The sequence below is a fragment of the Microtus pennsylvanicus genome, chromosome 14 (genome assembly GCF_037038515.1).
Source record: "Microtus pennsylvanicus isolate mMicPen1 chromosome 14, mMicPen1.hap1, whole genome shotgun sequence".
Lineage (NCBI taxonomy): Eukaryota > Metazoa > Chordata > Mammalia > Rodentia > Cricetidae > Microtus > Microtus pennsylvanicus.
Genome location: NC_134592.1, coordinates 38,789,889 through 38,815,853, shown reverse-complemented (window position 1 = coordinate 38,815,853; position 25,965 = coordinate 38,789,889). Strand labels below are relative to the sequence as shown.

At 52.4% G+C, this 25,965-nt stretch overlaps 2 protein-coding genes across 20 annotated transcripts in view; one reads left to right on the top strand and one right to left on the bottom strand.

Annotated features, from left to right (window-relative positions):
* The window catches only part of Plekhg3 (pleckstrin homology and RhoGEF domain containing G3), a 42,444-nt gene extending 26,123 nt beyond the window's left edge, over positions 1-16,321 (top strand). For 3 of the 18 annotated variants that reach the window (XM_075948848.1, XM_075948864.1, XM_075948849.1), the window contains exons 3-19: positions 1,403-1,500; positions 2,726-2,795; positions 3,067-3,113; positions 3,215-3,365; positions 3,455-3,586; positions 3,743-3,925; positions 4,086-4,178; positions 4,443-4,529; positions 4,733-4,766; positions 5,107-5,205; positions 8,217-8,306; positions 8,716-8,754; positions 9,163-9,185; positions 9,729-10,073; positions 10,583-10,696; positions 13,129-14,548; positions 14,946-16,321. In XM_075948848.1, coding sequence (XP_075804963.1) covers positions 1,403-1,500; positions 2,726-2,795; positions 3,067-3,113; positions 3,215-3,365; positions 3,455-3,586; positions 3,743-3,925; positions 4,086-4,178; positions 4,443-4,529; positions 4,733-4,766; positions 5,107-5,205; positions 8,217-8,306; positions 8,716-8,754; positions 9,163-9,185; positions 9,729-10,073; positions 10,583-10,696; positions 13,129-14,548; positions 14,946-15,688 — 3,768 coding nt within the window. In that variant the 3' untranslated portion in view covers positions 15,689-16,321. The remainder of the gene's footprint in view (positions 1-1,402; positions 1,501-2,725; positions 2,796-3,066; positions 3,114-3,214; positions 3,366-3,454; positions 3,587-3,742; positions 3,926-4,085; positions 4,179-4,442; positions 4,530-4,732; positions 4,767-5,106; positions 5,206-8,216; positions 8,307-8,715; positions 8,755-9,162; positions 9,186-9,728; positions 10,074-10,582; positions 10,697-13,128; positions 14,549-14,945) is intronic. The other 15 variants (XM_075948855.1, XM_075948851.1, XM_075948856.1 and 12 more) reach the window with 11 other exon arrangements.
* Positions 16,322-17,766: 1,445 nt separating this feature from the next.
* Sptb (spectrin beta, erythrocytic) overlaps positions 17,767-25,965 on the bottom strand; it is a 133,513-nt gene continuing 125,314 nt past the window's right edge. For both annotated transcript variants that reach the window (XM_075948841.1, XM_075948843.1), the window contains exons 33-36: positions 24,017-24,276; positions 21,155-21,328; positions 20,828-20,870; positions 17,767-20,660 (exon numbers count right to left, since the gene is read on the bottom strand). In XM_075948841.1, coding sequence (XP_075804956.1) covers positions 20,493-20,660; positions 20,828-20,870; positions 21,155-21,328; positions 24,017-24,276 — 645 coding nt within the window. In that variant the 3' untranslated portion in view covers positions 17,767-20,492. The remainder of the gene's footprint in view (positions 20,661-20,827; positions 20,871-21,154; positions 21,329-24,016; positions 24,277-25,965) is intronic.

Genomic DNA, 25,965 nt, shown 5'->3' with positions numbered 1-25,965 from the left:
AGGCCAGGAGGAAGCTTTGGGGACCTGCCTGGTGGGAACTGTGGCCTCTCATGCTTCCTTATGACCCCGAGCCATCTTCCATCACACAAATAGGATAATTGAATTTCTTGTAGGTGCTTGGGGAATGGGCACTGTGGTAGCAAAGAGAAAGGCTTTAGCCTGAGTAGGGGGACCTAGGTGCTCTGCAGGGATGAAATCTGGGCAGTTTCATCCAGGTTCCCCACTGTGCTGTTTCCTGGCTGTGGAGCCTTGGGTATGGGCCCAGGTCCTTGCCTGCAGAATGAATAGGGCTGGCAAAAGTACATGCTCCACACTGTGAGGCACACAGGGAAAGAGGGAAAGGTGACATGTACCTGCCGCTGAGGATCCCTCTGCCTCGTGAGGAGCAGGCTGGGAGTCCATTAAGGCTATGCCATAAATTATCACAAACCTCCTGGCTTAAAGCACCAGAAATGAATTCTCTTTCAGACTGTTTGCTTTTAGTAAGAAAAAAAAATGTGGACTGGAGAGATGGCTCAGCGGTTAAAAGCACTCACTTAGCTGCTCTTCCAGAGGTCCTGGGTTCAAGTCCCAGCACCCACAGGGTGGCTCACGACCATCTGTAAGGGGATCTGTTGCTCCCTTCTGGCCTGCATGAAGATAGAGCACTCGTATACATAAAATACACGAGTAAATAACTCTAAAAGCTGGGAATGGTGGCCAAAGCCTTTAATTGCAGCACTCAGGAGGCAGAGGAAGTGTGGGGTGTGTGTGTGTGTGTGTGTGTGTGTGTGTGTGTGTGTGTGTGTGTGTGTCTGGGTGGACAGTGCCCATCTGGAGGTCAAAAGGCAGCTTTGTGGAGTCGCTTCTCTCCGTCCGTCTTTTCATGGCTCTAGGGGTTGAGCTCAGGTCACTAGGCGAGTGCCTTTACCATCTCACCAGGCTCTTGGTTTGGTTTCTTCTGAGATAGGATTTTGCTCTGTATCCCAGGCTGGCCTTTAACTCAAGGCAGTTCTCCTGACTCTGCCTCCCAAGTACCGGGATTGCAGAAAACCAGAGCTAATTTCCTCTGTTGTCCTTTGGCCTGGGACTGCGTTATCCTAGCTCCTAACCAACACCTGGCTTATGCCTGTGCCCCTTTCTCTTAGAAGGACATCAGCCGTTAGAGCCTCCTTAAATATCGAATGATGTCATCTTGAGAGGTTTCACTAATGACATCTACGAGACCCTGTTTCCAAATAAGGTTGCATTCCAAGCTGCCAAGTAGACTTGAATTTTTGAGTAAATCCCTGTGGCTCAGGACAGTGCACACTGCCTGTGAACTCGTGTCATAGTCACACAATGCAGTATGGATTAAGGTGTGACTCGGGGGTTAGGTGACCAAGCCAAGAGGTGCAGGGTCCTCATACTTCTCTCCATGTAGGACTACCTCTTGAAGATCATTGACACTCCCGGGCTCCTGAAGCCAGAGCAAGTCAGTGCCCTCTTTGGGAACATAGAGAGCATCTATGCACTGAACAGGTATGTTCTGGCCTGGGGCACACGTGAGAGCCTGGGGACAATCTCTGGATGGCTGGACACATGGCTGTGACCCACAGGCTTGACTACAAAGACAGGGAATTGAAGGCTACCCTTGCTTAAGATCAAAGCGCTGTGCCGGAAGAGGGCCTCAGCTGACCTTTCTAGGGAGTTCTGATTTGAAGTCACGTGTTTGCTGGTTCCAGCACCTTCTGGGTCTTGTGCACACTGCTAGGCCTTGCACGCTTGTTCTCTTCCTTCTATATCATCTCACATATCTTAGAGTTTATTTCTCTTTTTTCCCACTGATCCCAAGGGAAGTAAGGATTCCCTGGAGGGCTGACCCATTAAGCAGTTCTCAACCTGTGGGTCGCAACCCCTTCAGCAAACCTCCATCTCCAAAAATATTTACATTATGATTCATAACGGTAGCAGAATTAGTTATGAAGTAGCAATGAAAATAATTTTATGGTTGTGAGGGGGTCACTGTCTTAAAGGGTTGCAGGAACTGCATTAAAGGGTCTCAGTGTTGGGAAGATTGAGAACCACTATGTTAGTGTATCACACAGTCCAGGCAAAACAGGCTTGATGAGTCTGTGAAGGTTGAATCTGCTGCTGTGGGACCACAGTTAGACAAGGGTACTATCAAGAGAAACAGTTTACAGAGTGGTGTTGATGGGACTGGGTCCCCTTGCAGCTGGGGGAGTCTGGGCAGTGTGTAGGTAGGAGGGGAGGGTGCAGACAGGACTCAGGAAGGTGTGGAGAAGGCAGCTCGGGAGAGAGGAGGGAAGCAGATGGAGGAGGCAGGGGAGTACTGTCTCCAGTATATCTGCAGTCCTCCCTACCAAGATCGGAGTGCTCAGCCCCGCCCGTCCCTCTCAGCTCCCTGCACCCTCCCGTCTGGGAACACTCTTTGCTTCTTTCTGTCCTTATCCCCCTTTAATCTCTGCTTTTGTGTGTTTGACTCCTGCCTACAGAGGAGCTGTGTCCCCTTCAGAGGTGGGTACTGGTAGCTCCTTTTCTGCTGCTGCTTGCTGAAAACGTGTGTTTCCCTGTTTTTGTGGCATGCTGGATTCTTTTTGTGGTTGCCGCCTGAGGCAAGGTTTAGTCAGGGTGGAAGCTGCGACTCAGTGCCACACGGGGCCAGCCATGATCTTTGTCTGAGGGAGTGGGCAGGGGTGTGTGGAGCTACAGAGGTGGCTCTAATGGCCTCTCTCCCTTCACCTAGCCAGCTTCTCAGAGACCTGGACAGCTGCAATAGTGACCCTGTGGCTGTGGCCAGCTGCTTTGTGGAAAGGGTAAGAAAGAACCAGATCCTTGCTCCTTGTCCCATGTTTCTAGGATAGACTTTCCCACTGTAAGATGGCACTTGAGTCCTGGGGCTCCCTGTCCAAGGCTGGTGGGTGGATGCGATGCCCTAGACAGATGCAAAGATGGCTCTGCAGGGTCTCAGGGATGACAGTGTGCTCAGGGGGTCAGGAGCCTGTCCCTTGGTCTCCCCATGTTTTCTAGTCAGATGAGCTTCTCCCTGAAATCATTTTTGTTTTCTTTTTCCCCGTCTTTCCTTAGAGCCAAGAGTTTGATATCTACACTCAGTATTGCAACAACTATCCCAAGTGAGTGACTTTGGGGAGAGGGGGCCATTTGATGAGTGTGGGGCTCCTGCCTCCTCACCGGACATCCCCCAGGCGGTAACTCTCACTCTACCCTCTCCCAGCTCAGTGGCAGCCCTGACGGAGTGCATGCAGGACAAGCAGCAGGCCAAGTTCTTCCGAGACCGGCAGGCGCTGCTGCAGCACTCCCTGCCTCTGGGCTCCTACCTGCTGAAGCCCGTTCAGCGCATCCTCAAGTACCACCTGCTGCTCCAGGTAGTGCAGGGCTCCTGCCCGGGATCTGGGCTGGGGTACCGGGCAGAGCCTTGGAACCGGTTTTTCCCAGACGCTTGTCTTTGGTCTAGGAAATCGCCAAACATTTTGATGAAGAAGAGGATGGCTTCGAGGTGGTAGAGGAGGCCATCGACACAATGACGTGTGTGGCCTGGTACATCAATGACATGAAGAGGAGGCATGAGCACGCGGTTCGGCTGCAGGTGCCCCGGGCTGGGAGGTGGCAAGGCTTGGGAGAAGGAGTACTGTCACCGTGCTTAACGGAGTGGAAGGGTGGTATCCACGGAAGCCTTTGGGGTGAGAGGACTGGGTGACCTCCCCGGGGACAGTGAGGCCTGACTCGGGCCGCTCTGCTGCAGGAGATCCAGTCACTGCTCATTAACTGGAAGGGGCCAGACTTGACCACCTATGGAGAACTGGTCCTGGAAGCCACCTTCCGCGTACACCGCGTGCGCAACGAGAGGACTTTCTTCCTCTTTGACAAGATACTGCTCATCACCAAGAAGCGGGGTGATCACTTCGTCTACAAGGGTCACATTCCGGTAACGAAGCTGTTCTCGCTTATGCTCCCTTCTCCACAGACCCTGGCTCCTCAGCTTCCCTCTGGCTTCATCGGGCTCCAGTGCCTGCTGACTTCTGAGACTGTCTCAAGGGTTGGGGTCCTTTTCCCTCCTGCTGAATTATCTTGTTCTCTGCCCCCAGTGCTCCTCACTGATGCTGATCGAAAGCACCAGAGACTCCCTCTGCTTCACCGTTACCCACTATAAGCACAGCAAGCAGCAGTACAGCATCCAGGTGAGGAGCGGCCTACGCAAGGGACTGGGGAACTTCTAAGCACACTTGCATGCGACTCCCTGTTCCCTGACAGCCCCCACGCCCTAGTGTCTCCATCTGTAAAGGTGAGATCATCGCGGGCACCTCTCCGAGGTGTACGCAGACACCCAAGCATAGCCCTTCTTACTCCCTCTGCCCTCCCGCCCCTGGCAGAAGTCCTGAGTGTACTTAGGCAGTTTTGACCTGGAATAATAAACCTTGTTCCTTCTCCTTGTGCCTTCCTAGGCCAAGACAGTGGAGGAGAAACGGAGCTGGACTCACCACATTAAGAGACTCATCTTGGAGAACCACCATGCCACCATCCCCCAGAAGGTTGGCTCCTAGGGTTCTCTCAGATGGGCTTCGGGGAGAGCACGTCCCCTCACCCAGTTCCCAAGAATCTGTTAGAGCTTCCCTTGCTGGCTCTGGTGGGCAGCAGGTGTTGGCACATGCCATGGCATGACCCCGTGTGAGTCCTCCGGTGGGCAGGCGAGGCACAGTCAGGTGGTTACTATGGGGGTCTCCTTCCCTTCTAGGCCAAGGAAGCCATCTTGGAAATGGACTCTTACTGTAAGTCACTCTTTTCTGCCTGTGTTGTTCTTGATTGTGTGCATTGTTAGGTCAGGCGATATCTTGGGCAAAGCTTGTTTGTCTAGAAAGGATGGGGACTCTGTCTGTCAAGGGCTGGGTGGGGATCAGTTGCGTGACTAACAACACGTTCCTGCTAAAACATCTGGACTCTCAGTGGCTAAAGTCCCCAGTTGCAAGAAGATAGATGCTGGGGGACCTCCAGAGGCATCTAGGACCGTCTGAGGCGGGTGTGGGTGGAAGACGTCTAGTCTTGTGCGGGCAGCATCTTGGTAGGCTGCTAGGGAAGCAAAAGGCCTGATTGTTTCTCTCCTGGCTACAGATCCCAGTAGGTATCGCTGCAGCCCAGAGCGGCTGAAGAAGGCGTGGTCATCCCAGGATGAGGTATCTACCCACGTGCGCCAAGGACGCCGGCAGTCTGGTAAGAGAAGGGCTTTGTGGACAGGAACCTTCTCCATAGGATCCTGGCCCAGGCTGGGGATCATCTGCACAGTGGGGGTGTTACTCTTTTCAGAAAACTGGGGGAGATAGGAGGGTGGTCTGTGGACCATTTCCTCTTTGCGCCCCTGCTGCCCTCCACCAGACGCTTCCTCTGCTCCCTGGGGCTGTCCACCTGTTCAGGGGCCTGGGAATATTTGTTATTCAGGACTTGGAGTCTCTTCTTAGCCACCCAGACCTTGCGTGGCTGCCCAGCTGGGAGTAGCACTTGGACATCATGGATAGTTCTGGAGAGACAGAGCAGAGGCTGGGTGGGAGGAAAATAGCTTAGACCAAGTGGCACCAAATCCAGACAGGAAATATTTATTTTGGGTCGTACCATTTTCCTCTCCTGGGTTTTCTTCCATGACGGGATTTGCTAATGTGCTCCTGGAGTTATTAGAATGAAGTGTCTGTTTAGAAAGAGAAAACCTTGCTTTTTCAGTCTTAGCTCTGCTGTGACGGTGTGGGTGTTTCTGTGGCTGATTTTCCTTTTTTTTTTTTTTTTTTGCTGGACTTTTCTCTCATTTACCAGTACGTCCGAGGCCCAGGGACAGACCTGGATTAATCCATGGTGGAGTCTGGAAGTGAGGCCGATGCACCAGTAGCTTAGAGCAAATGATTTTAGATTGAGACTCTTGCTTCGGCTGTAGTCACAAGTGCATTGATTGGGTCTTGACTGGCCGCCACCTGCGGGGTCCTTGAACACTTGTGATTGATACCTGGACTTTGACCTTCTAGAAGGTGGAGCCAGGTGGTCTCTGGAGAGTTTTCAGGTTTGCGGTGTTTGCTATTATTTCAGGTGGCTCTTTTCTAGGCTAACCTAGTTTGGTTCTATAAATTTTATAGTTAAAAGCCTCAAACTAGGGTGTTGCTTTATTGGTCTCTGGCCATCTGTATTTCTCTTCCTTTCTATAATTCTCTCCCCTTTTCTCTAACATCCCCTTTTAGCTTGCCATGTTTCGGCACTGAGAGAGTCTGGCACATGGAAGTATTCAGGCAATTGTTACAGTTTCTTTTCTGGTGTTGCCATGAAATGCTCTCACCTTAGAGGAAAGGATTCGCTCAGCTCACACTTCTAGGTCATAGTCGGTCATTGAGGGAAGTCAAGGCAGGAACTTAAGGCAGACCTGCTTGCTATTCCATGCATTACCTGTGACCGATGAGCTCACTTTCCAGCCAAGACATACAGCAGGAGCCATGGAGGCTGCTGCTTGCTACCGGACTCACTAAGGCTTATGCCCAGAATGCTTCTTTATACCGTAGCCTAGGGAATGGATGGCGCCCTCCACAGTGGGCTGGGTCCTCCCATGTCAATGAGCAATCAAGAAAATCCATCACAGACATGCCCACAGGCCAACCCAATAAAGGCAGTTACTCATTTGAAACTTTCAGATGATTCTAGGCTGTGACAAGCTAACAATTAATGCTAACTAGGATGGTCATGGTATTAATTCTATGGTTTGTTCTGACATCAGCATCAGAACTTTAGCCCTAGGAGATAAAGATATAGCTCGATGGCAGGGCACGTGGCTATTGTGCTGATGCTCTAGGTTCAAGTTCTCAGTACCACAACAGATGCCTCAGCACAGAAAAGCACACACACACACACACACACACACACAGCACTGGGGTACAGCTATGTGAAGGCACTTAAAGCTGTTGAAGTGTGTACTTTATACACAGGTGACGTGTCTGGTGTGTGAATTACAGCTCAGTAAAACTGTCGCCTCTCGACCTCAAGACTTCAGCCATCCAGGGCGGTCAGGAAATGAGCAAATGGGCAAGGCTGAAGTTTCCATGTGACAGAGAGTTTAGCCTGTGAATACTAAGAGAGTTGGCTTTTTAAAGACTCATCAACTTTCCTGAGACATGCCTCATCTTCTGGAGCTTTCTAGAAGAGGGCACTGACCACAGATGCACTTTTCCTTTTCTGGAACTGATGCTTCAGTGCCACTGATGGTGTGGGAGCTGCCAGATGTGGTGGTGGCAGCACTGCGGGTTGCCGTGGCGATGGCCTGCATCTCAGGTCTATGTTCATCGTGACATTCCTTCCATGACACCGAGGAGTGTTCATCCTCTTACTCCTAGCATGTTCCCTATAGCGGCTCTTCTTCCTCCTGTGTGGGAGAGATCAGTTGATGGACTGGCAAAAATTGTATGCGCAAAGGACTCAGACCACATGCTATACAGCCTAGGTGCCCAGGCTGAGCCTTGGGGTCTTTGACATAGACAGCTGTGTCAGGCAGACAAGTCCACTTTGAGATTAGTAAGATCTGTCATGACTTTTAAACTCTTAAATATTCTTATTATGAGCTTTCAACAGAAAGAAAAGAATATTTCTGTTTCTCGCTTTGTTACATTTTAAAATTTTCTATTTTTAACTATACACATTTCTCTGTGTGTGTCTAATATGTGTATTCAAGGGTGGTGGCATTTGTGTGAGGTCAGAGGACAACTTTGGGAAGTCGGTCCTTTACTTCCACCCTGTGTGCTCTGGGATCTGGCTCAGCAGCAGGTGCCTAGCCAGATGAGCCTCTTCTCATTTTCACATCTGCTGAGGGTGGTGGGGAGATAGTTTAGTTGATATGCTTGCCACAGAGGAATGAGACCTGAGTTGGATTCCCGATGCTCACATTAATAGCTTGCTATCTATAGTTGTATGTGTCTCTGATCCATTGTTGGGGAGTTAGAGGCAGGAGGGTCTCTGGGGCTTGCTTACTTTCTGTTTTTCTTTCTTTCTTTCTTTTTTTTAAATAATTTATTTAACTTTATTTTATGTACAATGGTGTGAGGGTGTTGGATCCCCTGTTACAGACAGTTGTAAGATGCCGTGTGGGTGCTGGGAATTGAACCTGGGTCCTCTGGAAGAGCACTGTTTCCAGTCTGTCCCCAGAAAGGCTGGGTACAGTGTAATAACACCATTAGCCTAATAGTTGTGTTTTGTGTCCCCAGAGCCTGGTTATACCCTGTTCAACAGGGCATCACTTCCCAGCAGGCAGCAAGGATTGGAGATGCCAGGCCTTAAGGGCCGTAGAAAGTCGGGTGCGACCCCTGCTTTCCGGCTTGCACGCTATGAGGGGCTTGGTGTGGGGGCGTAGCTGTGTGCTGATGCTGTAGTAGAGGTAGAGGGGCTTGAGATGGAAATGTGGCTAGTGGCTATCTAGTCTGAAGTGGGTAGCATGGGGCCGATCCCTTCAGATGACTCCATAACCAAGGCCTTGCCTGGCATACTAATACAAGGACTGAGCCGTTCACTGTGTGCCGCAGAGGAGAAGTGGCTGGGGCCTCAGTAACACTGTGAAGAAAGCCTCCCTGAGGCCTAGGGTGGCTGGGGGCCAGCTAGGGTGGACTTTGGGCTGGCGGTGATGGGCTGGTGGCTCTGTGAGCTTGGGACCCAGGTCAGGTGCAGCTGTTTCTTGGCCTGTGCTAACTGCCCGTTTGTGTTCTTCAGAGCCGACCAGACACCTGTTCAGGCAGCTGAATGACAAAGGTGAGTGTGTGCGGAAGGGCAGTCAGGGCTCTCTAGGTGGGGTGGGAGGGTGAAAGCAGGCAGTAAGCTGGCTGGAGATATGGAGAATAAGCTAGAGGGAATATGGCTTTGTTCTTCACCCCTGATGTCTGCAGAGAGTCTTGGCTCCCCTGCCCATACACCATGCCCTTCCTTCGGCTGCAGTGGGCACCCAGCAGCCTGCCCAGACCTGTGCTACTCTCTGCTGAGCTTCTGAGCTGTCAGCCATCCCTCTGAAAGCCAGGACTAGGGGAGGGGTTCAGGAGTGTAGGGACCCCTGTGAGACTTCCCCGAGGGATTCCAGTCTCTCTAAAGAGGCTCTCTCTTTTATTACTGGTGTCCTCCTCCATGCTCCTCCCACCATGTGCTTGGATCCTGTGGTGGTGTCAGCAGCCAGAGCAGCAGGAATGAAGGTGAGTGCTGGACCTCAGAGGCCAGAGAAGGGGGCTGGAAGGAGGGAGTGTGGGTAGTACTGCCCCATCGGCCCTTAGGGACACTCCCTGTCTTCCTCCTACAGCACCACCCTGTGGTGCCTGCTTGGCCTGTGTCCTCTTATTTCCTCCTCTCGAGATATATAAGCTCATTTGGAGACACTTTATTCCCAGCTGGATCTCAGCCCTTCCCACATAAAATGCTCCGCTCCAGAGGAGGCCAGCATTGGACATCTAGGAGTAGGTTTTATTTTTTGTTTTTTTTTTGTTGTTGTTTTAATATTTATTTATTGAGATAGGGTCTCTCTATGTAGCCTTGGCTGTTCTGGAACTAGCTCTGTAGATCAAGCTGGCCTCGAACTCACAGAGCTCTGCCTGCCTCTGGCTTTCCGAGAGCTGGCATTAAAGGCGTTGCACCACCACCACCTAGCAGGAGTAGATTTTTATATGAAGCCATCTCTGGCTGCCTACAGGAGGGGGTTTGCCCACAGGGCAGGTCACAGGGGGCTCTTGTGCTCTGAACAGCATGCAGGCAGTGACGGAGCCCTCCTGGACTTTGGGCAGCTACCCCCTGCACAGGACCTGCAACCAGAGGCTGAGGGGGCTGCCACGGAGGAGCTTGAGGAAGAGGAGGAAATAGTGGAGGAGGAAGAGCAGCAGCAGACCTTCCCAGTCTCCCTGGAAGACTTGGCAGGGCATGAAGGCAGTGAGAAGGTGCCTGGGCCAGAGCTCCCGGGCTCGGAGGAGGAGGAGGAGGAGGAGAGTCTAGCGGTGGCCGAGCAGGTAGCTGACTTTGCCAGCTCCCTGCTGGCTGCCCTCCACTGCTGGCACTATCGGGCCAACGCTTTACTTTTCTCCCGGGGTGCTATGGTGAGGTGTCTCTTTGATCTCCCTTCTTCTTTGCATGTTAGCCTGGCATGTGCATGTCCTTCTGAGAGTCCCTTCCTGTGTCCTTCCTACCCTGCCCACCCCGTCCCTTTCCCCCCCCCAGCTGTCAGCAATTTCTTAACTCACTCACTGTCACGCTCTAGTGAGCCCCTGGCATGCACCGGTCTAGGACTGGGTACCCACTGGTATACTACCCACTGAGCAGGACTAACAGGGTTGGGGGGAGGGGAAAACCGGCATCCGTTAAGTGAGAAGGTCAACTCACTGCATCTGGAAGGGAGGGTGGGCTGGGTTTTTATAAAACTGCACACTTTGAAAGGATTTCTGTGGCCCTGGACCTGGCAGTTCAGGTTGTTTGGAATGGCTTGGGCATAGGACTGGCTCTTGGGTACTTCCTGTACCTCTGGGGACTGTACCACTGTCCATGTTGGAATGGAATGCAGAAGGGACTGGGTCTCACTTGTCAACTGACTTCTTTCTGCTTGCTGCAGGGGAAGAGACACAGGGAGTCTGAAGACTCTAAAAGCCGCAGAAGGCCCAGCGACCGGTCTCCAACCAGTGCAGAGAAACGCATGAGCTTCGAGTCTGTTTCTTCCCTGCCGGAGGTGAGCAGCAAGCAGATGGGAGGGAGATAGTTCAGGGGACCTGATGTCCGTATCTCCAGGTCTACAGGCAGGGTGTCTTGAGCAAAGGAACTCTCTACTTCCTGACCCTCACCCCTTCCAGAGGCCTGGCCAGCCTCCGGGTGTGTGGTTTGGCTAGCAACCAGCCTGTTTCTATGAATTAAACAAAGGTGACCTTCCCTGAGCACCCTCGGACAGGCTGCCTGGAGGGGACATGAGCATGCTCTGAAAACTATGCTGGATGCCTAAGTCCTGGCTGTGGCCACCTGGGCAAAGGGATAGAATGTGCATATCCATTGGGTATCCCACAACTACTCCAGAAAGAAAAGAGGCTTGGAAAAGCTGCTTGACAGGGTACGCTCCAGGCAGCGTCTGAGGGGGCAGTGGACCTAACTCCTTTGCTTTTCTTAAAAGGATGAAGTCATGAGCTAGACCCCAGGTGAGCCTCAGTGAGGACAGAACTGAGAACCTAGATGGCCCTAGATAGAATATAACTGTCCACTTAAGCTGCTGTAACAACGTATCTTAGACCAAGAGCTTGTAAACAATGAAAGTGTGTCATTCAGAGTAGTGAGGCTGCCAAGTCCAAGATCAAGGCACCATCAGCGGGTTCACTCTTTGATGAGAATCCCCTTTCTGCTTTGGTCACATCCTCACAGCAAGGACGCTTCCTTTAGCCTCTTTTATGAGGTGTGAGTATGGAACCCTTATGATGGAGTCACTTCCTGAAGGCCCTACTTGTTCATGCTCTCACAGAGGACAGCAAGTTCTAACAGGAGTCTTCTGGGATACCACTAAAGATTCAGACCATGGGAATAGTACTGTCTAGGAATGCTAGAATGTGGTGAGCCCTATGTGGAACTGAAATTGTTTAGAATCTAGTCATGCGTGTTTCCATTATGCCACCAGCCCACCAAATATTCTAGTAACCACGTTAAGAAATAAAAAGAAGCCGGGTGGTGGTGGCACACGCCTTTAATCCCAGTACTCGGGGAGGCAGAGCCAGGTGAATCTCTGTGAGTTTGAGGTCAGCCTGGTCTACAAAGTGAGTTCCAGAACAGCCAGAGCTACACGGAAAAACCCTGTCTCAAAAACCAAAAAGAGAGAGAGAGAGAGAGAGAGAGAGGGAGGGAGGGAGGGAGGGAGGGAGGGAGGGAGGGAGGGAGGGAGGGAGGGAGGAAGGAAGGAAGGAAGGAAGGAAGGAAGGAAGGAAGGAAGGAAAGAGAAGCTGGGCAGGATAGTACATGCCTATAATCTTAGTACCCAGGAAGCAGAGACAATTGGATTTGACACTTTCAGGCCAGCCTCAGATACATAGCAAGTGCGAGGCCATAGTGGGCTCAATGAGAATCTGTCTCAAAAGGGTAGAAAAAGTGAATTTTAATGTCATATTTTATGTAGCCTAACAGAACCAAAGTAAAATTACTGATCCAGTCTATGTTTTATACACAGCCTTCCAAATCTGGATGTATCTTACCCTCCCAGCAGGTCTTGATTTGGGCTGGCCTCATCTCAGATGCTGGAATGGCTGGTGGCTACTGTGGTGGGTGGCGCGGCTCTAAGTCATGGGTGCGGCTCTACAGATTATGGAGTTGCTCTGATGCTTCCGAATTTTGTGTCCGTGCTGATCTTCTCCCAGAGGACTGCTCTGGGAAATTGCCTATGCCAGCAGCTTACGGGCCCAGTGACCAGCTGGTCAGGAGGGAATTTTCCTGTTTGCTTTCTCCTTGCCCATCTGCTGGGCATATGCAGAGACACTGGGCTCACAGGTGCTAAGACACGTTGGCTGATAGAAGCCAAATCCTTGCCCTCACCTTTATTACTGTGGGGTGGAGGGGGTTAGGGAGGGAGAGAGAGAGTTTTCCAAGTGTTAAGTGCTGATGTGGCCATGTGCCTATCAATGAACACAGCTTGGAAAACAGGTCTCTCTCCGCTGTGGGATCTGGGGATTGAGCTCACCTCCAACAGTGAGATCTAGCTCACAGTTGAATTGCCCTCTGGCCCCTGGCCCCATGGAATCTTTGGGGAAGTTGGGATATCCATTCGTAATTACTCATTCCTGGATTTGATTCCTAGACTCCCAAGCTGCCTTGACATCAGGCAAGGGAATCTCCAAGATACTTCTTGCCTATGTGGCCCCCCGCCCCTGGATGTAGTTCCCATGCAGGCTGCCACTGAGAGAGGCTGCCACGCTTCTTCATTTCTGCTGTTTTTCTTAGGTGTGAGGACATGGGCCTGTCCTGCAGCTGCAGGGTAGCTAGAGAAATAAATGGACCTTTTGAGTCCTGCTCATTCTGATTGTCCTAAGCTGCAGAACCTCCACCTGGCCTGAGAGCAGGCTGTGCCATCTTGTCCCCCAAGCCTCATGAAGGAGTTTCACCCCCACCCCTAATATATTCCCTGTTGCCTCCCAGGTTGAGACAGACCCTGAGCCTGGGGCCGAACAGGAGGCCTTGACTGCCTTGGAAGGTCCCAGCACTGAGGAGATGCCTTCAGAGCCAGACTCTCCAGAAGTTCTGGAAACACAGCTCCATGTCCCCAAGGGACTGCTGCAGGTAGATGGTCCAGTTGATGTGGCGGACTTTGTGGAGCCTGAGGGCACTGAGGACCTTAAGGCCCTGAGTAGCGAGGAGGAAGAGGAGGAACTGGGAGCTCCCCAGGAGCCCGAGAGCCTGCTGCCACCTTCAGTGCTGGACCAGGCCAGTGTCATTGCCGAGCGGTTTGCCAGTAGCTTCTCTCGGCGGAGCAGCCTGGCAATGGAGGATGGGAAGTCCAGTGGCCTTGGGACACCGCGGTTGATCAGCCGGAGCAGCAGCGTGCTTAGCCTGGAGGGCAGTGAGAAGGGCCTAGCCCGATGGAGCAGCACTGGGGACTCCCTCAGCAACCCCCCCACCCCAGAAGTGGTCGTCAGTGCAGACATGGTCACAGACAATGGCCCTTCTGTCAATGGAACGGAATCTCCAAATTCAGGCTCAGGCTGCCCCACGGAACCGGACAAATCTTCCTGCAAGAAGAAGGAATCAGCCTTGTCCACCCGAGACCGGCAGTTGCTGGACAAAATCAAGAACTACTACGAAAATGCAGAGCACCACGATGCAGGCTTCAGCATCCGGCGGCGGGAGAGCCTTTCCTACATCCCGAAAGGATTGGTGCGGAGCTCGGTGTCCAGGTTCAACAGCCTCCCCAAGCCAGATTCAGAGCCAGCAGCTCCAGTTGGGTATAAGAGGCCAGGGAGTTCTCGGCCAGCCTCATGGGCCTTGTTTGACCTCCCAGGACCCAGCCAGTCAGGCACAGGGGACCCAGCTCCCATCACAGATGCTGAGTTCCGCCCATCTTCAGAAATTGTGAAGCTATGGGAGAGAATGGAATCTTCAGAGAGAAGTCCACGGACAGGGCCTGGCCAGAGCCAGGCCAACGGCTTTGAGCTCCAAGAGCCGCTGTTCATCTTGGAGGAGCATGAGCTGGGGGCTATCACCGAGGAGTCTGCCGTGGCCTCTCCGGAAAGTGCCTCTCCCACCGAGCAACCCAACCCAGCCCACCTGGCCCGGGAGCTGAAAGAGCTGGTGAGAGAGCTGAGCAGCAGTGTCCAGGGGGAGCTGGTCACCCCACTGCACCCCCGAATCATGCAGCTCTCCCACGTGATGGACAGCCATATGAGTGAGCGGGTCAAGAACAAGGTCTACCAGCTGGCCCGCCAGTACAGCCTCCGGATTAAGAACATCAAGGCAGCCAGGCCACCTCTGCCGTGGGATAAAGCATCTCCTGACAGGGATGAGCAGATCCCCGCCATCTCTGGCCAGCCTGAGGAAGCTGGAGAGCTGTCGGGGGGCAAAGGTATGATGGGGGTAGGAGGATTAAGAGTAGGAAAGCCAATTAGAATCCAGTGTTTTTGTCGGGTTTGGGGAATAACCTCTAAAGAGGCCATGCTGGACCCCGGGCACCATTGGTGTACAGTGACCTTGGCAATCTGTTTTATACTCTGACCCATCCTGCTCTCCTGACTGAAGCCTTAGTCTGCCCCCTCCCTCTCCCCAGCTCTTCACGGTGAGCAGAGAAAGCTTGGAGAAATAGCTGGGGCCTCATTTCTTACCAGGGAGAGGGTAAAGTGGGATTTCTTCCTGTACACTCCAGTTCCCACTTGCAGCTGAAGATGGCTCCCGTCTCTCCCCTCCTGGTTCCTTCTCTCTCTCCACAGTAATTCACGTAGCTTGTTCTCTCTCTCTCTTTGCAGCCAGGAGGAAGCCTGTGCTATCCCTCCTTAGCTATGAGCAGCTGATGGCTCAGGAACAGGGCACCTCCAAGACTTCCTCTGCTGCTGCTGCTGCGGAGACCTCCCCACGCCGGTTCTCCCTCAGCCCTTCTGCGCTCAGCCCAAGAAGCGCGTCCTCGGGGTCTCGGCCCTCCACTCGGAGCCCCCTCAGCCCCTTCGACACTGAGACCTTCAACTGGCCTGATGTCCGAGAGCTCTGCTCCAAGTATACATCCAACGACAAGGCTGCCCAAGCCGAGAGCAGCTGGCCGCGTGGCCTGCTGGTCAACCGGAGCCGCTCCTTGCCTGAGAACATAGTAGAGCCTCCTGTATCTGGCAAGGTGGGCCGCTGCAGCAGTATGAACACCAAGAGGCGCCAGGGGGATGGGGAGACTTCCCAGCCGCCACCTCCTGAGTCTCCTCCCCAAAGCAGGCTGAATGGAGAGGAATCCCTGTATATCACTGCAGACCTTACCCTGGAGAACAACCAGCGAGTGATTGTCATGGAGAAGGGGCCACATCCCAGCTCCACTATGGGGCTGGAGGAGGGCAGTGGGAAGGAACCGAGTTCACCAGTAGCTTTGAAAGGGCAGGGCCAAGGTTTCCTGGAGTCTTCAGAGTACCAGCCCAAGGAAGAAGGTTCCAGGGACCCAGCAGACACAAACAAGCAGGGTAGAGTGAGAAACCTGAGGGAGAAATTCCAGGCCTTGAACTCTGTGGGTTGACTGACCCCTGAAGGAGAGGGCGACCATGTCGAGGACTGGCATGTTCCACCAGGCCTGGCTCGCTAAGGCTGTGCCTCCATTCTTCGGGAAGAGTAACCGGTTTGGGGAGCATGTGTGAACTCACCTGCTACCTGTGTTGGCACGTCCCCACCTCCCCAGGGAGGTCCTATGAGAACTTTCCTTAGGCCCAGATGAGCCACTTACCTTGTAAATACTTCTCTGATAAGAAGCCAAATGTTTTATTTAAGCTTACTCTGCCCAAGGAGAGCAAGTCCTGTCCTGGCTTCCCTTACTGGCTGGCCACTGCCTGGCTGAGGAGCCAAGGGGAAACCTAGGAAGCAGCCTGGGGAGACTCTGCTCTTTACCTGCCTTGTCTTAGGACCTAGGCGGGAATGAGGCCAATAATTTATTGCTTTCAATCCTGTGGGGTGTGTGGATGCATGTGTGTGAGCGTGTATGTGTGTGTGAGTGTGAGCATGCCTGTGCATGCACGCACGTGTCCTGTAAAGAATGTAACGGACTTAGTTCAGGTACTCTTTGAAGGTTGTCTTGCTGGCCCCATGGTTGTTGCTGATGAATACACATTTCATTATTTGCCAATGGTACAGTAACCACTGCTGGCCATCCGACCAACCTGTGTGTGGCCTCCTTATTGGGGACCGCTCTGGGGAGGATCATTCATGGGTCAAGGGACATGGAATGCTCACTCAGTGTCTAAGCACAGGAAACAGGAGACACCAGGGTGCTCCCAGGTCCGGTGAGGTACAGAGTGTGAGATGGGAACTTTGTCTCTGCCACGTCTGCTTCTGTGCACTGCTCTGTCCACCACACATCCTAGCATCCTGTCTGGGGTGGGAATCCCACATGTGAGCCTTTAGCTCTTCTCCCAAAGACAAAATTATACTAACACACTGGAGTTGCGAGGGGCAAGCAGAACCCCTCAGATAAGCAAGTTTCTGGTGCCCAGTGCCTTTTCCTCTTCTCTCCCTCTCCAGCTCCTAGGAGCAGGGATCCTAAGGCCGAGGCTTAGAAATATCCTGCAGTGGTTTGCAGTGTTGTGGAAATGCGCAGGCGTTTTGTTAGGGTGGACCCTGTTTTCACAGCATCCACAGAACTGTCTGCTTGCAGAGGACCAGGAATGCCCCATTTCTGGGTGGACCCTTTTCTCCACGGAAGATCAGCCTTACTTCATCTGGTTTGTTCTGTCTGGGGCCAGAATGGAGGGGACCGTAGGTGGTTGATAGAGAGATCAGTCCCTTGAGTGTGTCTGCAAGTCTATAGAATTAAGACCTGGGGAATCTTCCAACCTAGGAGGATGGATTAAATCTGAACAAACATGGGTCCATCCAGTCCCCCGCTGTCGGGTGAGTGGTGGCCTCCTGGGCATGAGCAGAGCAGGACCGAGTTGCTCCGAGTCTTCTGTGGCCCTTTGATCGTCACTGAGAAGACGGCTACCGGTTTTGAGCAGGCCCATCCCAGGATGTGACACCTGATAGCAGTCATAAAAGCACCAGATAGATGACTCAAAACTCTTGCCCCAGCCTTGCTGGCAGCTAGCTGGGACACCCAACTGTGTACTTTCCTCAGCTCCAGATTGAAGGCTGGGTGAGTCACTGTGATGCCAGGCGTGGAGCCTCAGCAGTTATAGCTAATGTCTTTCGGATGCTCCTCACACTCCGCATCTAGGTGTGCCTGGGCAGGGATCATAGCTTTCACTGGTACCGATCAGAATATCTGAGGGGCCTCTGGAACCTGGCAATCTTTTATCCCACCCAGGCCAAACAACCCTGAAATGGATCACCAAACAGATTAGGGCTCAGGCTCCTGCACCCTGTAGTGAGCAGCATGCACCTTGAGTGCTGAGGAATGACTTTGATCCAGAGTTGATTGAATTCATGGGTGAGCAAGCTTCCTCGGGGCCTCAGAATGGGTTTAGGGCCTGGATGCCAACAGAGTCAGCCCGTAATCCTCTCAGGAACAAACCAAAGTCTAGCGGTCCCTCTGTTTCCATGGTACCTGTCCTCTGAAGTTCAGTTCAAAGGAAGACGAGATTAGTCAAATAAACAGAAACAAACACGGAGTATTATTGATTTATTAGAAAAACTAGTAAATGGGATTCCTCTGGTTGTGGAAGCACATTTGAGCAGGTGGAGGACAAGGCCCAGCCAGCCCCAGGACCAGCCCCAGATGGCATGATCTGTGTGCCCAACAGGGTCACCTTCCTCTACAGTCACCTCGTCTTATGCCCTCCCTGAGCTTGCTTGTCCAAGGGACCAAGCCATGTGGCCTGCTGGCCGCCTCCTCTGAATCTGCTTCCTCTTGCTGAGAGGAGGGAGATCCAGGGCCAGCCTAGGGGGCCTATTGCCCTCCAATAGGCAGAAAGGAGAGGTGGGGGTCAGGGGGAGTGCCTACACAGACTTTTGTTAGTACCACTGGAGGTGGGGTGGGAGGGTCCCAGGACCCTCTCTGTTCCTCCTCAGCCTGTCTGCCATGGCCCAGGACAAAGGGACAGGGAAAGGGAACTTGTCTGACCGAGCCCAGAGAACTTCCTCCAACTACCCTGGGGAGGAAGCCTGTTATGCTGGTGTGGACGGTAGCTGTGTTAACCCAGTTTGGGAGTACTGTCAAGGAAGACCGCAAAGTAGAAAATACCAGGAGAAAAACCAGCCTGCCAGGGCACCGGGAGAGCCTAGCCCTGGAATGCAGAGTTCCCCCAAAGTTGGCCACCTGCAGAGTCAGCTCCGTGCCTAGGGGCCTGGATGGTGTGGGTGAGAAGTGGGGGGGGGGCTGTTTGTGATGGTAGGTCGCGGTGCAGTGACTAACCTGTGTGATCCTTTGAGATGAGATCCTAGCTCTTCCATTGGAGCCTTCCCTTTTTTGGCTTTGCGGAGTTTCTCACTTCAGGTGCTACATGGGTACGTGTTGAGGGGAAATGTAGACCCCCCGTCCCTTGATGCCCCCTGCCCCCAAAGACTAGACCAAGGAAAGTGCCTGCGGGAGCTGCTTGCCACCCAAAGCTTCAGCACGGAGCCGTGGCATTTTTTATTGTCAGGGTGCACGTGCCTCCCTGTCTGCTGCTTTGGTTTCTCCAGCTGTAAAAAGAGGCTGGCGAATGGTGCCCACTGTGTTCCCCATAGAAGGGGAGGGCTATAGGGTCCTATTCACCAAGGCCAAATAAAGACGCTGCGGAGATGAGAAAATCAGGGCCCGATGGCCACGGTAGCCTCAGTGGCTGTTATCTACTGGGGTTGCATTCATACTCATGTGTTGGGGGGGTCACAAGGTGCACCTGATCTCTGAGTTATACCTGCCTGGTCGACAAGGGGTTCTGGGGAGGCCTAGGAACTGGGTGCTTCCCATTGAGCCTTACCCATGGGGAAGGCAGTAGAAACTGGCTGTGATGCCTGGGGACACGGATGGTCTAGGTGAAAAGGCCTGTTGCCTCGACTCCACCTAACTCCAGCTGCCAGGCTGGGCTGGAGCTGTGTTGCTTCCAGTTGTGTGGCAGAGAATGTCTTCAGGACCAGCGGTCCTGTTCTTCCACAGGCATGGGGAACGCTCCCTAGCAATGGGCGGCAGAGCCCCCTTTGATGCTTGGAGAACAATGGTAGGTGTTTGGAGACCTTTATACCATGTGAGCCCCCAGAATTTAAGACTAGGCCTGCAGAAGCCTATCAGCAGGGGTCATACCTTTACGACTATGTTCCCAACATCCATCCCTCTGTTCCAGGGGTAATTGTGTCACGTGCCTGCATTTGTCAGGGGTAATAAACAGAGCTCTGTGTCCAGCCACTGACCGAGTACCAACTGTATGGGGTAGGATGGGAGGACACAGTGGGCATTTAGCTTTGTGATACTTTACTGCAGGGCCTGGATATTCAGCTTGTATCTGACACCAGCCCTGGCCACATATTGCTGGTTTGGTTGCAACTGGGGAAAAGAGCCGCAGTATAGGGGCAGAACCTTAAGCAGCGTTGGGACCTTTCTGTCCCTCCTGCAGCAGAGGCCTGAGCCCTAATAGGCTCTAGCCAGAGTTTCCAAAGGAGTGGTATGAGGGCTTCTGGTCCTAACACTCCCCAATGCTAGGAGGAGCAAAGGGTGCCGTAAGAGGAAGAGCAGGAGGCTCATTTACTCAGGACTCAGGAAAAAAAAAAGGGACATGCTAGCCCTGAGGAGAGAGTCCCATTTCTGAGGGAGCCCAGCGGCGAGGAGGCTGGCAGTACTCAAAGCTTGACACCCCTTATTGTCCCCTTGCTACCTCATCAGCTGGTATACCAAGCCCAGAGCTGGGGCTCTGAAGGCCCTTTCCCCTGCCCCTGAGAAGCAGGGCAGCCATTGCCAATATCCCTTTTCCTGGCTGATTGTGGTCAGTGACCCCCTAGGGGCAGTTGCTGTGGTTGTGGGCAGTGCTGGAGGAACCCCATCAGGCTTCCCAGCTTGTTGGGGGCAGGAAGAGGAGAGTATATGCCTTACAGAACCCAGAACGGTCTCTAGCCCCAAAGGGACTGGGCCTCTTGCCCTGGAGCCCAGCCAGCTGCATGGCATGGGGGAGGTGGAGGGCTATTGGCAGGCATTGGGAAGGCCGGGGAGGCCAGGCAGGCAAGGCAGCTATCGCGGCGCAGTGTGGGCCCTGCGGCCCAGCAACTTGAACAGGCAGGCTGCAGGCAGTGGGGTTGCAGGCAGGAGGAGGACTGGCCGCTGTGGAGATCAAGGCCGTGGGCTCCTGGTCCTTACACGTCCCGATGCACCCACGCCCACGCCGCAGTGCTGCCTGGCTGGCCCCGCCCACGGGGGCCTCCAGCTGCTACTTCTTCTTGGGGAAGAAGCTAAACCTCTTCTCCTTCTCCTTCTTGCCGAGGTTGGCATCAGGACCCGCAAGGGAAGGCAGAGGCAGGCTCTGTGCCTTGACACGGATGCTTTGGGACTCGTTGATGGCAGTGCTCATGCTCTGTAGCCACAGCAGCATCTCCTCCTGTGGGCGTGGACATGTCAGAGAGTCTAGAGGTGCACAGCCTTCCTGGGGCCATGAAGGGAGGCCTGCGCTTCTGACCGCTCCCTTCCTAGGGAGTGCTGGGATGAGTGTCGGGTTTCCACCCACTGCATTGTTAGCCTCCTCTGAGTTAGGTCACCCATACTTACCTCATCCTTGCCATGGAAGAGCCACTCACTGCCGTTGCTTAACCTAGGAAGACAAAGGGTTTGGGGTTGTGGTACTATCTCTGAAAGTCTTTGCCTGGGCAGAGCTAGCCACTATCCTACAGCCTCTAAGTAGGATTTCCTTGCCCCTCTAGGGTAGCAGGCCATCCCAGAAAGCTAAAAGTCTATGAGACTGTTAAAAAAAAAAACCCAAGGAACAACACCAGCTTGGAGCTGGGCTACAGTGGGTCTCTGCTGGGCCATTATTCCTTCAGCATAAAGGTTCAAAAGGCATAGGGGTTAGGCCAAGGTGATGGCCGCAAGGCTCACCTCAGCTTAAATACATGTTTCTTCTTCTTATAGTTGGCAGCAATCTCACAGATGGCATGCCTCAGGGCCAGGGGCTCCTCGCCGTGGTAGGGCACCCCGAGGGCCAGGTTTTTAGCATCCTTGTAGAAGGTCAGTTGGCTGTTCCTGAGCACACAGTACAGGTTGTTCCAGGACCTGCAACAATGTGGACAGGCAGGTCACCTGTGGTCCTGGTATAGCAGCTCACAGATCCTATAGCCTTGCAGCTTGTTTGTGGTGCACCTTTTTTTTTTCATGGATAAATAGTACCAGATTCTGTTGTTTAAAGAAGGGGGGGGGGTTAAAAACCATCTGCACGTAATTTCACCACCAGAAGGTAACTATTGTTCCCATACTGCGTCCTCCTGGTCTCTGTTCTGTTCACATTTTTCTACTCACAGAGATAACTAAAGTTAGATTATAGTGTATATTGTTCCCTCCCTCTCTCTCTCTCTCTCTCTCTCTCTCTCTCTCTCTCTCTCTCTCCCCTGGGAATTGAGCCCAGGTCCTGAACATCTATCACTGAGCTACATGCCCCGTCTTCCATATTCAATTTTATATCAGGCTTTTAGGCATAACGGATATTTCTTCATAATCTCAATACTATTTAAAAATAATTTTTGCGTAGCTGTATGGTAACCTATTATTGGTAGATCTTATAATAGTGGAAAACTTATGTAATAGTAATGTGTTGAATATTCCTTTTTCCTTTTTTTTTAGGCTTAAGAAACTACATTTACTGAGAATGTTTCTGTAACACAGTGGGAGATTGTGTTTCTTTTTGGTGATACTGGGGGTTGAACCCAGGGCCACAGGCAAGCGCAAGACAAGTATTGCGCTATATCCCCACCCTCAGCTCCAAACATTCCAGTGCACAGTTTGTTGTCAATAATTCTAGTGTTTTTTTTTTAAGGTGTAAAATTTAATTAATTAATTAATTAATTTTGAGACAGGATCTTATTCTGTCATCTCGGCTGGCCTGGAACTCGCTATGTAGACCGAGTAGAACAAGCATGCTTCAAACTCACAAAAATAACACCACTCCAAGCATGCTTCAAACTCACAAAAATAACACCACTTTTGCCTTAAAGGCGAGTACCTCTTTGTGAGTGTGTCTACATGTCTACATGGTTTGTGTTCACAACTGCAGGTGCCCTTGGAGGCCAGAAGAGGGCATCAGATCCCCGGGAGTGCAGGTGCTAGGAACTAATCTTGAGTTCTTAACTGCAAGCCGTCTCTCCAAGGTCCCTTGAGTTAGAGCTCAGGGCCTTGCACATGCTAGACAAGTGCTCTTCTTGAGAGTCACATCCCTAAGCCACTGTTTATTTCATGATTTAAATTTTACAGTTCTCAGGACTAAACCCATGCTAGACAAAAGCTATGATTCTGATCGTTTCTTGAAGCTTCTTTGCATATTTATACATCGGTGTGGAGAATTAGACTTTTGATTAATATATGTGTGTGTGCATATATATTGTACTCAGTATACCGATCTAGCCCCCCCCCCTTTTTTTTGTTTGTGTTTGTTTTTTTGAGCCAGGATCTCAAGTCTGTAGCGTAGACTTGTCTTGAGGTTGATAGTAGAGGCATGTCTGATTCTGTCGATCATTTAAGAAAAAAAGAAACAAAAAATCCTCAAACACCAGATTTGTGCAAGTCTAGGCTCGTCTCCATGCTTGTGTTTGGAGAACACGAAGGTCCTGAGCTCTTGCACAGACAACGGGAGGCGTGTTGCTGAGTTTTTATCGTAAGGAGCACTGAGAAGCACTCAGCTTTCCTGCCTCTGGTCCTCCTCCCTCCGTCTGTCTTTTGAAGGCAGGTGGGGAGCTGGGAGGGCACAGAGGGAAGAAGTACCATCTGGCCAAAGAGAGAGCTTGATTCAGGCAGATTGGCTGCAGAGAGCTTTTCCCAAAGCCCTGGTCCCTGGTGGAGCTCAGGGTCCTTCTGCCTGCAGAAAGGCAGTGGCTAAGAAGTGACAGTCCTGCCTCGAGCAAATGACTTAACTTCTCTGAGGTACTGTTTTCCCATCTGGAAAATGGGAACTGCAGTGTTCCATTACAGATGTAAAGCTCTGACCAGCCCTGTTAGAATGCCAAGCACACAGGAAATGGTAGTTTCCCCTTTCCCCTGGACTCTGCGCTTAAACAGTGAATCTCTTCAGGGCAGTCTAGTCCCCCACGTGGCTGATCTTTTTTTTTTGTTGAGTGCCCTACGGCAAACACTGGCTTCTATCTCCCAATGCTGCCCCATTTCCTTGTCTTTGGACTCTCCACCTGAGGCCAGTTCTCTTCTGCCACAGGCTGCTGGCTCAGACCCTGTAATGCTGCTAAAGAGGAAAAGACCCTGGGAACCCAGGCAGGGGCAGAACCTGACGGGCTCTGCGGTGTGCACCGGCCCCGGAAGGGTCCTTTGACAAGCATCTATGGCATTCACGTGTCCTGATCATCTCCCAGATCACAGCAAGGAAAGGGAAATCCAGATGGGTGAAAGTGAGGCTTGGTCACGACCATGTTGTCAACACCAAAGCTTCCTGTGATAACTGGTCAGTGCTCACTGTGAGCCGGCCGTGTGCCAGGCCCAGCACCCATTCTGAAAGGCCAGCTGTGGACATCACCCATCCTCATCCCGTTTAAAAACGGGGAACCTAAAATAGGGGAGCTGGGTAATCTTTGATGAAGTCAAAGTGCTTGAAGTCAGAACCAAAGTCAAGGTAGCTGTTTCCTGTCCTGCCCGATAATACACATCATGGCCGCTCTCCCCAGCATACACCTGTGTCCCCATAGCTCTGCTGGTGGCTTGACCCCTGGAGCTGCTCAGCCTCCCCAGTGGCCTTCCCCGACACACCTGTTCGAGGCCTTCTTGTTGGGCCCCTCTAGGTCGTGCTTTCTGCCCAGGTAGCCCTCCATCTGCACAGTGTGCCCGAGGTCCCGCTGGGCTGGCAGCGTCGTGGGCTCGTCACCCTCACTCAGGGGCGTGTCCAGGACCTTAAAGAGGGGCTCTGTGGCAGGCCTCTCCTCCCCAACGGATCTCTCCTGTTCATCCTTGTGGTGTCCTGGCAGGGGTGGTGGCTGCAGGTCCTGAGGCCATGTTCCTCTTTCTTCCCCCTGCTCAGGGGCACAAGAGAGGAGCATGCCTTCATGAGGGTTCAGGCCAGGGGTAGCTTCTCTTTGGTGTTTTCCTCCTGAACCTACTTCTACCGCAAACTGCGGGACCTACCCCAGCTCTCCTATAATGCTTGTGATGGCTGCCTACTCATTTCACTGGACTCTGGCTCCGTTTCCCTGACTTCACAGTAGCACAAACCCATCTCCATCTTAACTGGCAAAGGAAGGTTGTTAGAAGAGATGGAAGGGTCTGGTGATTAACGCGTCATGAGTGGGTTTCAGGGCTGTGGCCAAGCTCTCTAAGGCCTGGTCCAGGCTCCAACCCGGCTTTCTCCAGATATTTCCAACTTCAGGACACCACGGGACTCTAGAAAGACTTTCTCTGCAGAAAGGGCCTGCCGTGTGGACACATTACAAGCCACCTGGACAAGAGTGTTGACTGGGTACTCTTCCGTAACCTTCACATTGTAACCAAAGCCCCAAGTCTCCCTCACCTTACACTATGCTGGATCTTAGCCCAAAAGTTGAGGCGTGATCCCCTCACCTTATTATAAAACAAATGGGGTCTCTTCTGGCTCTGGCAAGTCCTCTCCTGTCATCGGGTGAGAACTTGTCAGATAGGGTGGGGTTCCTAACCATCACTGGCCGCTTGTCTTGTGGAAGGGCTGTGGTGTTTATCTCTGTGTGGGGTCCCTGCAGACCAAGTCGGGTGAGGGAAGCAGCTCCTTGCTGGAGGTATCGGGTGCCGGTGAAGAGAGGAGGGCATCCCGTTTCCTAGCTGGACATCTCCTACAGGGCCTCTTTGACCTGCCCTTGTACTAAAGGCAGCAGAATGTGGGGACAGCTACCCTTCCTTTGCCAAGTGAGGCAAGACCAATAGGAGGGTCGTCTGACTGGGTACCAAACAAGGTAGCTTTACTTGGGCCGTGGGGCTAGCGCATCATCCCTGTGGCTGACTGCTGCTCACCTCAGGAGAAGGTGGGAAGGTGTCCCTAGAAGGCATGTGTGGAAGCCTGAGGAGCCCTGGAGGACCAGAGTTACTCAAACAGTAAAGGGACCGCTCTGGAGTTGGCTCTGTCTGACCTGCACCAGGAACTGACTGGAGGCTCAGAAGAACGTTGGGGAGGAGCAGGGAGGAGCCAGGAAAGAGCAGGTCATGTTCCTTTCATTGGGAGCTTAGCGTTTCCCTGTCCTGAAGCAGAAGGTCGAGGGTGTGGGTACCACACACTGAAAGTGGGTACTTTTAACAACTGCCATGACGGGGCTTTGCCTGAGGTGGCGCTGTGGAATGCCAAGTGGGAGAAGACTGGAGAAGCTGTGTGTGTACCCATCACTTTAAACAAGCGCTTAAGCAGGGGTCCGGTAACATTTCATTCAAAGGAAGGGAAACCACTGACCAAACACTTTTATAGATAATGAGAAAAGCAATGCTCAGAGGGTAATGACATTTGGGATGTCATATAGCTAATAGGTATACAAAGTAATTAGGAAACTCTACTCCAGGATCGAGCAAGCCTGCATTTTATTCCATTTCCTTTCCTTTGTTAGGATCCCATGAGAGTTGCGGCGAGGCCACTATTCTCTGTGTATGCTGAAGAGTTTCTATCTCAGAGTGTGTGCCATGCATCGGCCCCAAAGCTCTGAGGCCCTGAAATGCCTGCGTTGTTATCTTCTAGTGAGGAATGGCAG